This window comes from Myotis yumanensis, unplaced genomic scaffold (genome assembly GCF_028538775.1).
Source record: "Myotis yumanensis isolate MYYU_CA2020_CCGP unplaced genomic scaffold, mMyoYum1.0.hap1 SCAF_15, whole genome shotgun sequence".
NCBI lineage: Eukaryota > Metazoa > Chordata > Mammalia > Chiroptera > Vespertilionidae > Myotis > Myotis yumanensis.
In genome coordinates, this window is record NW_027223766.1 from 34,637,113 (window position 1) to 34,654,502 (window position 17,390).

A 17,390-nucleotide genomic window follows, 5' to 3' on the forward strand; every position below is an offset into this window, starting at 1 on the left:
ACTCCACATTACTGTGTATTTATAAAATATCACTATCCAATAAACTACTCTTTATTAACCTCCTGTCTAAGGCTTGTATTTCTAGGACATCATAAGATTAATGTGTGTTTATTTCATCTATTCACAGTTCCTGATGACGTGTTTGCCCAAAATTATATATGGAAAGGCTCTTACAACTTCAAAGGCAGGAAACAACCCATGACCTTGACAGTCACTAGTTTCAATGCTTCCACTGGGAGAGTCAATGCCACACTCAGCAACAGCAACATGGAACTGCTACTCTCAGGTATTACCTTACAAGCAACAAATAACGCCTTCATTCCCATCATTTTTATTAGTGATTTTTATACTGTGAAATATTCATTACTTTTTTATGACATAATTCATTCAGAAACAGGCTTTCTGTTTTGTTTTGTGTTTTTTGTTTGTTTTTGGATTGATGCATAAATATTTCTATACAAATATAAAACTCTGTGATACCGAATAAAGCTCCCTTGGGAATATTTTTGTATAACTAGAATGAGACATCATGAAATAGAACAGAACTTTTCATTTGAATATAATTAAATCTTCCTCTGTTCTCATGACACCAAAGAGACTGGACTTGTGACTTGCCATCTATTTTATGGTCACAGAATCATGTCTTCAAATGAAAATGTTTAGGGCAGCATAAGTTAAGACAGAAGAAGTAGAGCTACACTACTGTAAACAGGCATAAGGGACCCACGCCACTGTCCATCTGCTTGGCCTAGTCAGGTCTCTGTTTTCTCTATCTAGTGCACGCTTCTCTCATTATCCTTGATTACTGTTTTTGCAGACATTCAGATGTTTTCTCAGATTTCATCTTGTCAACATTATGCCTGATGAGCCTTCTAAAGTAGCCTTCACACTACAAACACAGTCAGACCATATCTCAGAGGTTAGAACAGCATCTGAAACAAAATAGGCCTAAAATATTGTCAAAGTAATGAATTTGAATTATTGCTCTCAATAAATATATGTTTAAAATATTAATATTGCAAATATGAAATAGATATATAGTTTTAAACACTTTGACAGTGTACATATTCTAAATACAGTAGTTCCCCCTTTCCTGTGCCTTTACTTTCCATGGTTTCAGTTACCCAAGGTCAGTTGTGGTCCAAAAATATTATATGGAAAATTCCAGAAATGAACACTTCATAGTTTTAAATCGCAAGCCATCTGTGTAGCATGATGAAATGTCGCTCTGCTTGCTCCTTCCCTCCCAGCCAGGAAGTGATTCATTCCTTTGTTTAGTGTATCCAAGCTTATGCTACTTAACCTTAGCCACTTAGTATCCGTGTCAACGGAACGGTCAACAGTAACCTCATGCTAAGTCACAATGCCTGTATCCTTCTCACTTCATCTCATCGCATACGCATTCTGTCATCTCTCATTATCAAAAAAAAAGAGGTGAGTACAATGCAATAAGATAGTTTGAGAGAGCGTGCACTCAACGTTTATTAGAGTATATTGTTATAATTGTCCTGTTTTATACTTATTGTTGTTAATATCTTACTGTGCCTAATTAGTAATTTAAACTTTATCATAGGTATTTATGTTTAAAAAATTATATATATATAATTTTATATATATATATAGTTCTGTATTATCTGCAATTTCATACATCCACTGGGATCTTGGAAGTATACTCCTTGGGTAGAACTATCAAGCATCACTTAAAAGAATTGAATGATCCTGTAAACCTAGAGTAAAAGTATTAGGAGTTAATATATATTATATTTTAAAAATTATAGATAGTTGAGCCTGGCCAGAGTGGCTCAGTTAGTTATGCATTGCCCTGTGCACTGAAAGGTCTTAAGTTCAATTCCCGGTCAGGGCGCATTCATGAGTTACGGGTTTGATGCCTGGTTGGGGGCATGTATGGAAGACAACCAATCAATGTTTCTCCATCAGTGTTTCTCTCTCTCCCTTCCTCTCTCTAAGCATGTCCTTGAGTGAGGCTTTAAAAAAATTATAAATAGTTGCATGATATACACAAGAGAAAAGCCTTTAAATTGTGACTACTGATTTATGCAACTTTGAAAAAAACAATTTTTTAAAATTTTCTTTAAAAGTCTTATCACCAAATAAATGTATATTGCTGACCCTTAAACAACACAGATTAGAACCACATAGGTTCACTTACACATGGATTTTCTTTCCGATTGACCTACGCAGTTTAAACCCGAGTTGTTCAAGCATCAACTAGCAGTTGAAGTATGCCAGTGTGGAGGGCAGACTTCAGTTATACACAGACTTTCGATGGCACGAGGACAGCCAGTGCCTCTAACACCCAAGTTGTTCTAGGGTCAACTGTACTTCTTCTAATCCAGAAATTTTTCTAAACAAATTTTTACAAATATAGAAAATAAAACATGAACAATTAGATTAGTTTGCTGTCACTGTCTCTGTATATATCACTTATAACATTTTCCAGCAATATTATTTTTATTACTCTTATGTCTTTTTCCTATTAATTATAATTTACATTATGTCAAGTTCTACTTATCATTGTCTTTGTATTCACAGCATATTCTTGTATATAGGCATAATATTAAGTGAATGAATGATTGAACCAAATTTCAACCATCAGTTAATCACAAAATTATAACTGACACATTTATTTATTACTAGAAGCCCGGTGCACAACATTCGTGCACTTAGCGGGGGTCGGGGGGGGTTCCTCAACCTAGCCTGTGCCCTCTCACAGTCGGACATCCCCTGAGGGGTCCTTAGTGCTGCATCAGAGGTGAGAGAGGCTCCCACCACCACCAGCCTTGAGCTTGGCTCCTGGCTCAGCGGCGCACCCCCTGCGAGACACACTGACCACCAGGGGGCAGCGCCTGAATTGAGCATCTGCCCCCTGGTGGTCAGTGAGTGTCATAGTGATCAATCCTTCCACCTTTCGGCTGATTTGCACATTAGCCTTTTATTATATAGGATTATTCCACTGAACACATTTATATTCCAGCTTATTTTGACTCTTAAAATATTTACCATTTAAGAAAAACAAAACAACAAGACAAAACATTGTTTATATTTTGGCTTCTCTCTTTTATGCCATTGCCTTCATTGACCTTCTTGAACTAAAAATCCTACTTGACTTCTCTAGACCCAGCTCAAATGCTTTTTAAAAATAAGAATTTCTTGATGACTCCAGTTTGAAATAATCCTTCTCCTTTCTGGGTTTTTAGTTATCGTGTTCTCTCATGTATTTTAGTTAACTGTATACATTGACTTATATCTCCTACTTAATGGGAAATGCTTTTAAGCATTGTATCTTTATTTATAGGCTCCAGTTGCATCTAGAATACTGTCTATCACGTGGTTGGCACCCAATTTATTTTAAGAAAAATATAAACAATTTAAAAATTTTTATTCATATTTTTAAAGATTTTAAATGTCTTTAGGGGAAGAAATAATTTTGTTTGTAATATAATGGAATGATGTTATTAAGGACAGTAATACTTAATTTTAATAGCATAGGTCATTTAAACCCCACAATGAAGATTTAAGTTGAGAATTTCAGCTGAAAGATAAATCAAATGTACATTGTAGGATTTGTGAATAGCATCACAGATAAAGCTGGCCTTGACTTGGCCTTGTTTTATTTCTCTTCCTGTCTAATCTATTACATGATATATGTAAGGAGTTATAGATAATAAAACGAAGCATAACTGTTTTTACAGGTGTATATAAAAGCCAGGAAGCTCGCCTAATGTTACACATCTATCTTATTAAAGTACCAGCTCATGCTTCTGTGAAGAAAATGAAGGAGGAAAGTTGGGCTATGGATGGCTTTGTAAGTATAGTTCTTTAAAAGTCTGCTACTGATTTTAATGACAAATTTGTGCTTAGATCTGTCCTTAAAATTCCAGAAAAAGGTAATATTCTAAATTTTGCTAATTATGAACATACACACATACATAAAAATGACAAAATTACTCTTCTGAGTATTTTTTTAAATCAATGACTGAGTTTATTTAGTAATCTAGAGGTTAAGCCTAGGATTTTTGGATTCTGATGAGTTTTGCTTACTCTTTTAATATGTATGTGTACAGGAGCATATAGTTTTTGTTGCCTTCATTAAATGTATTTTGTCTACAGTCAGTACCATGATAAATAAATCTGAATAAAATATAATTCATTCTTTGTCTGGAACCACTATTTAAAGCATAGGCAACATATTAACAAAAGGCTTCAGAAAAATTAAGTAAACCTCTTCAACTTAAGTACAGATTTAGAATATTTTCTAAAATTGTCTATGAACAGGAAGTTATGTAAATCACTTCATGTGGGGAGATAGTTGCCATAGTTTCACCATGGAGTCACCCTGTCCTATTCAGCCACTTATGTGAACGGAGTTTCTAAATTGGGAGTTGGAAACAAGTCTTACATCCACATACTGCCCAGGAGCTTTTGTTGAAAAATAAGCATGAGAGAAAGAGCGCTGACCATATTCTCTCAAGTAACAAGCCTTCTTTTACAAGAAAGACCTAGCAGGGAAGAAGATATATAGTCAGTCATAGGCTTCAGTAAGTTTGGTTCCTAAGGAAAAAATATCCATTCTGTTTCCCTATCTGTGCTGTTATTCATGGATTTGGAGACTAAATCTTGTCTTCAATGCACTTAGCCTATTTAACTGTATTATTTCATCTAGGAAACAAAATGAATGCATTTTATTATTAGAGTTTGAGCTATTATTTTCAGAAGTATCTAATTTTTAAAAACTGCCATGCCCAGCCCTAGCTGGCTTGGATCAGTGGATAGAGCATTGGACTGTGGACTGAAGGGTCCCAGGTTTGATTCCTGTCCAGGGCGCATGCCTGGGTTGTCGGCTCAATCCCCAGTAGGGGGAGAGCAGGAAGTAGCCAATCAATGGTCCTCTCTCATCATTGGTGTTTCTATCTCTTTCTCCTTCTTCATTCCCCTCTGAAATCAATATTTTAAATAATAAATAAATAAATAAAAATAAAAAAAATAAAAACTGCCATGCCCAGAGTATGATGTCTGATAATAAAGAATAAATTTTACCACTTGTGCTATATCAGACTTGTGCAGATGGTTTGGTATATTTTGCTTTAAAGAGAGACAGTCAAGTTTTTGGTTGTTGTTTTGTTTTATAACTTTTATAATACTAGTAGAGGCCTGGTGCACAAAATTCGTGCACAGGTGGGGTTCTTAGGCCTAGCCGGCAATCAGGGCCGATCGGGGCCTTCCAGCTGTCGGCCGGGACCTTTCTGCCGGCACACTGACCACCAGGGGGCAGCTCCTGCATTGAGCATCTTCCCCCTGGTGGTCAGTGCGTGTCGTAGCAACTGGTAGTTTGGCGTTCTAGTCGCTTTGGCTTTCATATATAGAGAGAGAGACATGACTTAGGTGGCCAATTGCAGCTAATTAGAACGACCATCAGAGTTAATTATTATTATTACTTAGCAGGAAGATTGAAATGTTTAAAATCCTATTTTATGTATGAGATCAAATGATGCTACCCATGTACAGTCTTTTTAAAATATGCTAATAATCAGCATTTACAGCATTAGACATAGCCACACAATCTCAGAGTCACTGAACCAGGATTTAGTTCTTGCTCATGTGTCTGAGGTTAGCTGTGACTAGACCTATTGTCAGTGTGGCCCACATTCTATTAGAAGCCATGGAGTCTGTTCTGGAGCCCAGGCTGGAGCTGCATCGGCTCCCTGAAGCTTCTTCTTTTTTGTCAGGTCAGAAGCACTTGGTGACACAGTGGAAAACATGCACCTCCTTGTTTAACAGACTGATATTTCTATTGAAATATAATTCACACATCCTACACTTCAACCGTTTATAGTGTTGTCTTCAATGACTTTTAGTATATTTGCAAATGTTCAACCATCACCACAGTGGATTTTAGAATACTTTTCACCTCAAAAAGAAATTCTATATCCTTTAGCTATCATCTCACCCAGCCAATCCCTATCACCGCCCCAGCCCTAGGCAGCCACAAATGTATTGTCTATCTCTACAGATTTCCCTGTTCTTGACTTTCATATTCATGGAATCATATTATATGCGGCCTTTTGTGATTGACTTACTTACCTTATTATAATGGGAAACATGCCTCTGAAGACCTAGGCTAGGAACTGACATTGTCAATTCCACCCACATTCTATTGGCCAAAGGAAGTCACAGAACCAAACCCCCAAATCAATGAGATGCGAAATATGCTTTTCCCAAGAAGGTCATGGGAGTGGGGAGAAGTGCATAAATGCTGAGAAGTAATTTAATCTGAAAACATGGTATTTTTATACTTTAATTTTTAATTGAGCATTTGCTTCTTGTTTCATCATATCCTTGCTCTTTTCTTTGCCAGTTGTTTTCTTAGCCTAAAAGAAATCTATATATCTATTTCATAACATTAATAATCAGCCTTGCCTTTTTAATATCATAATTATTTACAAATTAAAATTTTGATTTTTCTTTTAATGATGGCAAATTTATACAATGTTCTGTGGTTTATATAGGACAAGGAACTTTGCCTTATATTCATTTCAGAATAACATTGAATATTTATTAAGGCTGGGAAAATATAGCTGTGGGCAGTCTTCACATTTAATCAAATTATAAATATTTTTTAGGTTTCTGCTGAGCCTGATGGAGCTACTTATGTGTTTCAAGGATTTATTCAGGGCAAAGATTATGGGCAATTTGGACTCCAAAGACTGGGTAATGTATTCATTTTCATTTTCATGTAGTTTACTTATTACTCCAGACATCATAAGAAAATAAAGTAGATTCTGTATATCAGGCACACTTACTACATTTTGAATTTTGCATTGTCAGGACTATACATTGATCCATTTTGATAGCCTTTTAAATAATCTCATTCTTCAAAATATTGGTTCTCTATGTACCACCTCTGTACAGTGTTGTTTTTCATCATCTTTCCAATAAACATGACAAACTATCTTGCCCTTAAGCAAGTAAGAAGGAGAAAAAGTGATATAGATATAAAGGAAAATATTAAACTGTAAATTATATTATCTTATCTCATGAGAACTGGAATACTTCTCTTCAGTTTGAATATTGTTGCAATTTTCTCTCTTCTTTGAGAATGTAGTGGCACTTTGAGAAACTCATAGGGTCTGGAAAGGGAAAATAACTTTGAGGAATGGGTGTAGCATCAGGGCTTTGTGCTCTTCAGATACATAAATTTGCTGTGGGAGGTACAGGGTTTTGTCATTCTTATTCCCAATTCTGCTAAAATGTGTGTACACATGTAAGGGCCTTGCCTGAAATGTACTTATTAACATAGCTTTGGATGTGTAAGTTTTGGGGGGTATAACATAGCTTGAGGATATAGTTTTCTTTGGGGGCGTTGTATAATTTTCCTCAGTTATACTGTCTGCCATTATCTTGTGTTGTTGCTACATAAAGAATAAATTATGGCTCTAAAAATCTACTATTTGACATTTTCTTAGAAATTTAATTACTTTGAACTTTTACATAAATATTCTGAGTCCCTGGAAAAATATGTATAGAATAAAGTAATAACTCTTTTTTAAACCTGGCCTGAGGTATCATATAGTTGAATATAACTATCAAAAAGTGAAATTAGCTTTCTCTAAATAAGCAATAATAGTAAGTAATTTCAGATAATGTCTTACCAAAAATTGTGTTATTTTTAAAAACAGGATAAAACATTAACATAATACAGAAAACGGTTGTGTAATTAAATGCACAGTGTTTCCAAAAGCATCTCGAACACTACATATCTAAAACAGAACCTATAAAAAGGAAACTGAGAAAATAATTGTTATTTAGTTCCTCTTGACACATGTGCCATTGTGTTGACAAACCTGACTTTTCTCATTTTCTGACTGCCAGTGTCATCACCATAAAGCACTATAATCCTATGCCTTTAACCTCTTTCATGTGGCACACAAACAAGTGCTCTTGGTTTTAACTCCAAAATGTTCGCCTAAACCTATCCTCTTCCTAGAGTTTTCATTCACATCTTAATTTTGTTTTATCTGGGTTGTTACTGCAACCTTTAAATTACGCTGGCTTCCGGCCTGGAGCCCCTCAAGTCCATCCCACACCAGTCACTGTTCTAAATCATGTTTTATCGCTGGATCTTTCATTGTTGAACACCTTCCGTTATCCCTCACTGTTAGTGAGCAGTAAGTTTGAGCTCTTTGGACTATTTATGCCTTTTCAAAGTTTAATCATAGCTAACCATTTTAACCTCCTATTTCTACCACAGTCATTTCCACACATCTATGCCTAAGGCTTATCACAGCCCGTAAGTACGCCACCGATCTTCCCATTTCTAGGTTATTGATGGTCCTGCTTCCTCCTCCATTCATTGTTCTACTCATTCTTCAAGACAAATCTCATCGTGTATATCCTCCAGAAACATTCTTACATACCACCAGCTGGAATTTCTTCTTCCCTTCCTAAGGAACATTGCTCATTAATTCATGCCTGATGCATCCACTTACTTATGCCTTAGTGTTCTTCTCACAGTTGTATAAACTCTTCAGTTCAAAGACGCTGCTTATTTTTATTCTGTATCCTTTCCTGAGAAAATATCTTATGCATAATAGGCATTGTGCAAAATTGTGTGGAATTGAGTTGAAGGAGTTTCATTATTTTTTTATACTATGTACATTTCCAAGAAAGAGACAAATTAATTGGTTCAGGAAATAAAAATCAACTGTGATAAATTGAGTTGATTATGTACTTATATTTTTATTTTATTTTATAGGATTGAATATGTCAGAGGGTTTAAATTCTTCAAATCAACCTCATGGTACAAATAGTAGTTCTGTGGCCATTGCTATTCTTGTGCCTTTTTTTGCACTTATATTTGCAGGATTTGGATTTTATCTTTATAAACAAAGGTAAGTTTGTTGACTTTAACTATAAATATTCCCCAAATCTATATTCGTGTTCTTTTTACTACTCTACTTCAAATTTTAATTTCCATTTTTTTTCTGGGTTGTTGCAATATCTATGTGCTAAATGTTGCCACAGTTGTTGAAAGCCTTATTTTCCCTGCCTTCCTTTTCACCAACCTTATATGCACACAATAAAAATTGCTCTGTTAAATTGCACACGCATTCAACTTAACCCTTTCTTCTTTCGCCTATCAATGTCCTAGTACATAACTAGTTGTCCAAGTTATTTTTAAGTTACCCATAATGAGACTTTAGAGATATTAAATCTAGGTTAAGTTTTAAATAAAGAGGTGATATCCACTATCAGACTTATTTAGAGAACTAGGAAGAAACTTATAATCAAAGCCCCTTGGTTCACATGACAATATTAACCAATTTCACCCAGGCAGGCAGTTGGTAGAATCCTCTAATCTTCTTGAGTACTGGCTTTTGCTTTAAGAAGATTATGCAATTAATATGTTACACTTTGACATATCTAGTACAGGATTAAACATATTATTATTGGTCCTTCTTGACTACATCCATTTACAGTATCCTGGTGAGAAAGGCTTTACTATGAATTCTCCACTATTTAGAACCACCACTTATCACAAAAAATATTTAGGTAATCAGATAATTAAATTAATGTTACCTAAATGGATTTTTCCCAAACTGATATTTTATTATAAATGTCAGTCTCTGTTTTATCTAAGAATGGCTTATTTAATATTACATACATTTGTATTAATTGTGATAAGCAGCTGGTTAGATCTTGTCAATATCAGATTTATTGATGATAAAATCATTGCTAAATGTTTTATAAAGCAAACGATAACAATTTTTTTTATCGTTGTGGTAAGATACCCACAACAGAAAACCATTTAAACCACCATAGGTGTACAATTCAGTGACATGTAGCACATTCACAATGTCATGGAACCATCACTGCTACTTCCACAACATTGCATCACCCTAAAATGAAACTGTACTCATTAAGCTGTCACTCCTCATTCCTCCCACCCCACCCCAGGCAACTAATCTGCTTTTTTTCTATACTGACTTGCCTATACTGGATATCTATATATATAAAAGGCTAATATGCTAAGTGTTCATCCAGGTAAAGACGTCACATAGAAACACCTGGCTTCCTCTCCCTAACAACAACTAGTCTCCTTACAGTTTCTTCAGCCCAGGAACACGACTTGCTTTATAGCCAGGTGCAGACATTTCACACTTTAACCAAATGTCTGTGAAGCATTTTCCTGTGCCTCATCTCAGTTGATCCTCACAGAAGTCCTGGAGTAGATAGATAGGAGACTTGATGAAATCCTATTTTCTTTTCATTAGTCGGAAAACAGAGATTTAGAAAGCTTAGAAACTTGACCCAATTGAAAAGAAGTAAGAAATGGTGGACCTTGAAAATGACCAGGTTTTCTCACTGTGCAGAATATAGTCAAACAGCACTGCAGTTAAATATTTTACCCTTTGTTCTCCCAGCGTGACTTATAATAATAATCTGCTTCATGTTGATATTTACTGCTTTGTTGCTAACAATTACCTGAAATAGAAGTTGGGGTGCTTCACTGGGCAGGAAAAAGTTAAGCTAAATCAGAAAGCAGGTCTAATTAAGCAAGTTTATTCAATATCTATAAAAGGCTAAGTTGACTCACGCATGGATGATACATATAAAGCCTTCGCTGGCTCTAATCGCATGCATGTGTTTTGATCTGTCATTGTCGATCCTGAATTTGCTTGACACTTCTATTATAGAGAAAGGGCGAATAGCAATATTAAAATATTTCTTCTAATTAATTTCTTTCAATGTGCATGAATCTGTGCACTGGGCCCCTAGTTTCATATAATTAGAATCATACAGTACATGATATTTTGCATCTGGCTTCTTTTTTAAAAAAATCTTTATTGTTTAAAGTATTACATATGTCCCCTTTTTTCTTCCATTGAGCCCTTCTAACCTACCCCCACCTCCCACCTCAAGCATTCATCACCCTATTGACTGTGTCCATGGGTTATGCATATATATAATATATTATATATATAATCTCTTCCCACCCACCCATCCTCCCCTGCCTTCCCACTTAGGTTTGAAAATCTGTTCCATGCTTCTATGTCTCTGGATCTGTTTGTTCATCAGTTTATTTTGTTCATTAGATTTCACATATGAATGAGATCATGTGATACTTATCTTTCTCTGACTGGTTTACTCATAATAACAGCAGTGTTTTAAGTTTCATCCATGTAATAGCTTCATGAATACTTTATTCATTTATTCATTTATAAGACTGAATAATATTTCATTGTATGTTTTAATATGTTCTGTTTGAATATGTCCATTCATCAACTGATGGACATGTGTATGGTTCCTAGCATTTGACTACTGTGAGTAGTGCTGCTATATACATTTGATATAGGTTTTAGTTTGTAGACCTATTTCAATTATCCACATCTTTGCCAAAACTTGTTATGTTCTGTTTCCTTCTTTTAAAAAAAAAAAGTTATAGCTATCCTTGTGTATATGAAGTGGTGTCTTACTATGGTTTGATTTGTATTTCCTTAATTACTAATGACAGTGAGCATTTTTCAGATGCTTTTGACCATTTGTCTATCTTTTTGGAGAAATGTGTATTCAAGTACTTTGCTCATTTTGTAATTGGATTGTTTGTCTTCTTCTTCTTGTCGAGTTGTAATAATGCTTTATATATTCTGACTATTAGACTGTTAACAGTTATATGGTTTGCAAATATTTCTCCCTTTCTGTGGGTTGTATTTCTACTCTCTTTTAAAAAAAGATTTTTTAAAATTGATTTTTAGAGAAAGAGGATGGAAGAGGGAGAGAGAGAAACATATCTGAAAGAGCGAAACATCAGTAGGCTGCCTCCTGCATGCCTCTTATGAAGCCCAAGTATGTGCCCTGACTGGGAATCAAATTGAACAAGCAACCTTTCGGTGCACAGGACAACACACAACCAACTGAGCCACACTGGCCAGAGTGTATTTCCACTCTCTCTGTCTCTCTTTCATGTTTTTATTGATTTTCTTAGAGAGGAAAGGGAGAGAGAGGTAGAGAAACATCAATAAGAGATAATGATCAGCTGCCTCCTGCACACCCCTATTGGGAATTGAGCCCAAAACCTGAGCATGTGTCCTGACCAGGAATCAAACCGGTGACCTCTTGATGCATGGGATAACGTGCAACCACTGAACTATACCAGCTGGGTCTCTCTCTCTTCCCCCGCCCCTCTTTTTTATCTTTAAAAATATATTTTTATTGATTTCAGAGAGAAAGAGAGAGGGAGAGAGATAGAAATATCAATGAAGAGAGAGTATCTTAATCATGTCCTTTTAGTACAAAAGTTTTTCATTTTGATGAAATCTGATTTATCTATTATTTCTGTTGTTACTTGTTCTTTTAGTGTCATATCTAAGAAACCAGGGCCAAATTCAGGATCATGCATGTTTTCTCCTAAGAGTTTTATAGATTTAGCTCATATATTTAGAACTTTAATTCATTTCAACTTAATTTTTGTTGATGGTAAAAACTTTCCTTTTATAAAGTTTGATGATATTTTTCTTAAGCTGTTGCTCAATATTAGCAAAAGGAAATTTCTTTACATCTTTATGATTCTTACCTTTTTATAAGGAAATTACGCTGCTTCTGGTTTTTTATTGTGAATCTAGTTTGGAAAAAAAAAAAGAGAGATACAAATCTGACTCTTTATGCACCTGGGAAGAGTAAGTGTAAGCAATATAACTATATAGGTGATGCCTCTGAAAGAAACTTAAGATAGCTCTTCATTTTTTTTTTAAATATTGTCTTGCAAAGTACCTAACAATTTTTAGTTTAGGAAAAAAGTTCAGAAAATGCATTAGGAATAGTAAAGCAATGTAATGTCAAATATAAATTATGATAAAATATAGTTTAAGTTTCTGGTGCTTGGTATAAACAAAAGAGTTGAGAAACATTTATTTTAATAAATATCTTTTTTAGGATTTAGGTCTCAGAAACAAGTAGGAACAAGTCTGCTTCTGTTCCATTTCAAATGTCAGCAAATTATGCAGTGGCATGTGGGAAAGAGAAATTAGAAATAAGCATTAGTCAAAGGTGAGAGAAATAAAAAAATATAAGAAGCAGGAATGCAAAACAGCAACTTACACCAGCCAGCCTAGACTCTATATGTTTTATTAACTAAAGACAAACTGTCAGCCCTCAGAAACTCTTGGGAAACTATTTTCATGACTTGAGTATCATCTAGCCTTTCTTCTTTGAGATTTTGAAGGTACATGCGCTAATATATAACATTTCTAAGCAAATCGCGTATTTCTGTCTTAGCGACACTCCAAATACCTTCTCAGGTCAGGCCTCAGCATCAGTTAGTTGTCTGCTCTCCTGGAGTCCCCGTCTGTTTAGTGCAGAACCAGCTCCCCTGGTCCTTCAAGTCTCAGATTAAATTCTACCTCCTGTGGCTCCCAGTTACTTCCTATCAGAGCAACCATTTTTCTTTTCATAAGAATAATTCTGATTAGCTATTATTTTTTGTTTTATGTATTTTTAATTTTTTCTGTCACTACAATATGAGCTCCATGAGAGTAATGATTATGCCTAGGATCATGCCTGGCCTATTATAGATGCTCAATAAATATTTGATGAATGAATGAATGAATAGTGATGCGATTTAAATTCATCATCGTCATCACAATGTATTTAAAAATGACAGGTAAATTATTCAAATAGGATGTATTGAATTTATGACTTGTAAGTAAATACCTTTAAGTTACATTATCCATTAACCAGGAGAACTCAAGAATATTATGTTTGTGCTCCACGCTGCTGTTCCTAGGAGAAAGTTGACACATAGCTAATCAATGTTCTCATCAACAGGACTGCACCCAAAACACAGTATACAGGCTGTTCGGTTCATGAAAATAACAATGGTCAAGCAGCTTTTGAAAACCCCATGTACGACACCAATGCCAAGTCCGTGGAAGGGAAGGCTGTACGATTCGATCCCAATTTGAACACGGTCTGCACAATGGTATAACATGGCAGCCCTTGGCCTTCTTCAGAAGCTTGGAAGTCAACACACAAAACAGTGCACATTAGTTCACTGGTAAAAAAAAAAAAAAAAGAAAAATTAAAGCACACTTTTCAGGACTTGCTGGGTCACCTTTTCCCGAGGAATGATAGAGAAGAGTGTTTTTTTCATAAACTGGACCATAATTCTTCTTCATGTTTACCATGGAGATTTTTACAGAAATCCGCTGCACTCTGAGAGTGCTTACTCACAGTTTATTTGCTTTTTTAAAAAAGGAGATTATTCTAAAACATAAACTTATTTGCATATATTGGAGGAGCATCCATATCAGTATTTCTGTGCTTTATAAACTATATTAGAGGGACTGGGTTTTAAAGAAAAAGACATAGGGTAGACAATAAGAGCTATACTTACAAGAGTCAGTAGATCACTGACTTCTCTTTAACCATCCTGTGCTACATCACACCCATAAGTCTGTATTTCACACCACTCTATCAGCTATGTGTTCTTGTTAATTGAGTCATTATTTTCCTTATTTCCATGGATATTTGAGATTGAGTCAAGCCCTGAAATGTTTATGAGCTAATTTATGCCACACAGAGAGAAAAGATTGCCCACTCTGATTTGACTTTCTAGTTTTTGTTCTTTAAGATCTTATTGCTATTCTTGTTTGTATAATTTCTGCAAATGGCAAGATCATCATGCTATCCTCCCGATTTCCCTCGTTTTGTTGTGACCACCAGTATTCAGTGAGCCACGGGGGTAGTGTTTAACTCCTTGTTTCAATCAATTTTGTCATCCGGAAACCACTTTAGCTGGCAAAAATTACCTATGATAATGATGATTTTGCAGTTATCTGAGACACCAAGCTTATCATCCTTAAACAAACTTTCTAATGTTTTTGAAAGACCAACTAAAACATATTAATCTATTGTAATTAGTTCATAACATTTATGTTGTCCTCCCAGTTGAGCCTTCACATTTATTTTTAACATTTTTTGAACTTTTATGTAACGACTTAGACATATATTTGGACGAGCCCCTAAACATAATGACCAAAAAAATAAAATCTACTCTTTCAAATCACCAATTTCATTTTTTTCTCTAAAGTTGTGGATTTACCAGGTTTCTCTCTGTCTAATTAAGACATGCGTTTGCAAGTTATTGGTGGCTCATTTACAACTGTATCACAGTAATGCCAGCATTTTTGTTCAATAGGTCATTGTCCTCCTTTAACAGCATGTTTTACTTCATTGGATAAATTATGTACCCAGTGTGAATTCTCTGTTGTTGTCCCTTTCAAGTATGGATAACTCTGTAAACAGTCTTGACTCTTTGTATCATGAGACAGAGTGCCTAAGAGAAATCATTGCACCCAGAGCGCTGCTTGGATCTATCCCTACCACACATTTAGTGAATTTCTTGTAAACCACTTTGAGATACTTTGTTTTGGAAATTCATACAATTTTCTCAACATTGTACTCTACTGACAGGATGCTGTTTTAAATTTTATGCCATCAGTTATTTATTCTTGTTTATTCAAATGACTGCAATAACAATGATTCATTCATTAATGTTAAGGTTAATACATTTAAGATCTTGTTTAAACAATGTTTCTTCTGCAACTGGCTACTCCTCTTATATTAATGCATACACTTTTGTAAAGAAGTATATTTTTATGAAAAAAAACTTTGTAAAAGTATGATGTAAATTTTCAGTGCAATGTAAACAAAATAAAAATGGATAATTGCTTTTGTAAAATGTGTATTCTTTTAAAAAAAATTGCCTGACAGTGTACTGGTCAGTAAAAGGAATGAACGGCCCATAGTTAATGGATGTTTTAAATTTCCAGAAATACATATTATATATACTTAGCAACCTAGCAATGAAATGTAGGTGTTTTTCTTCTTCATATTCTATTGTTCCCCAACTGTGGCACTCTTTTAGAAGTGCATAGATTCCCAGTTAAAATAATAGTATCATAAGGGCCTTATCTCTGAATTTTTCTTGAATGTAAACATTTTAATAATACCATCTGAATTTAGGTATATCTGATGATTTCTAATATTTCTGTAGTAAATTTTCTTAGAGATACTTCTGTTTAGTATGTTTCATAAGTACAAACACAGTAACCTTTTGAATAGCTACATGAAAGTAATGCTCAAAAACAAATATATCTTGTCAGGATGGAACATGTAAAGTTTTATACTCAAGAAAGTTATCAAATTTCTATAAAGTGCAAATCACAAGTTATTTAAGTTCAATTTTATTAGCAAACTCTTTTTTTTTCACAAAATATATAGTGCTATCTTTATATTTCAAAACCTCAAACTCCATTTAAAGTCTGTCTCTGGTTATTACACTTTCATTTTAGAAATAAATGGTTCTTGATATAATTTTAGTTTCTGGTTTTATTTTATTAACTATATTACCTCCAGTTTTCACTCCTTTCATATCTTCTATATTTTCCCTGGCTGTTCTTAGTCCTTATTTTTATTCCTCTCTGTTTTTTTTCTTTTTTCACTTTTTCTTCCTTTCTTGTTTTCTAATTTTTGTTCTCTCACTTCTGATGTTTTTCTTAATATTATTTCCTTGTTTTACATGTCTTTGTTTTAAATGTTTATAGTTTATCTTTTACTATGCTCTTTATACTTAACCCTCTCAAAAGTTAGAAATAAGGTTAGTGGAAGCAGGTTTACTTTTATTTATTCCCAACTTTATTGAAATATAATTAACAAAATTATAAGTTCTTTTTAAAGTGTAAAACTTGATGATTCAATGAATGTGTACTTTTTTTGTGAGAAATTTGCTACTTTCTTAGCAAATTTCAATTAAGGAAGTGGTTTCAAAGAGTCTTCCTGTACTCCCCTTATATGTAAAAGCATTAAAGCTATAGGTTCCACCCAGGATATTGATACTGGAGCCTGATGGTAATGATTGTGAAAATAGACCAAAGGGTCAGATTTATTTTGCCCTTCCTTTTCACTTACAAGCGAGGGTGAGAAAAATAACATAACATAGGCTAAAAGAGTCAATAAATATAACTAGGTGATTCTCTCTTAAAAAAAAAATAAGAGAATGCATTGCTTGTCAAAGTATTAATCTGTGAATATCTATACATTTAAAATAAGAATAGCTAAAGTAACTTATAGAATTATAGAAGCCATGTGTCTAAGAAGTAATTTAGAATAGGTAGTTTAAAATTTAGCTGAAAGTAATATTGATTTGCTGCTGCTTCTTTTTTTTTTTTTTTTTTTTAGGATGACTTTGGAGGAGAGGGAATATTGATCTGAGAAGATTATACATGTCATAAAAATCTGAGAAATATTTTTCTGTCATCACTTTCATGAGCTTGGTATTGTAAAGTAATTTAAGAGCAGATTTAAAAGCTACT

At 34.3% G+C, this 17,390-nt stretch overlaps 1 protein-coding gene across 2 annotated transcripts in view; it reads left to right on the forward strand.

Moving 5' to 3' along the window:
- CSMD3 (CUB and Sushi multiple domains 3) overlaps positions 1–16,046 on the forward strand; it is an 857,474-nt gene extending 841,428 nt beyond the window's left edge. For both annotated transcript variants that reach the window (XM_070391936.1, XM_070391937.1), the window contains 5 exons: positions 128–286; positions 3,714–3,826; positions 6,642–6,729; positions 8,774–8,909; positions 13,843–16,046. In XM_070391936.1, the coding sequence (XP_070248037.1) occupies positions 128–286; positions 3,714–3,826; positions 6,642–6,729; positions 8,774–8,909; positions 13,843–14,002 (656 nt within the window). In that variant the 3' untranslated portion in view covers positions 14,003–16,046. The remainder of the gene's footprint in view (positions 1–127; positions 287–3,713; positions 3,827–6,641; positions 6,730–8,773; positions 8,910–13,842) is intronic.
- The last annotated feature ends 1,344 nt before the right edge of the window (positions 16,047–17,390 follow it).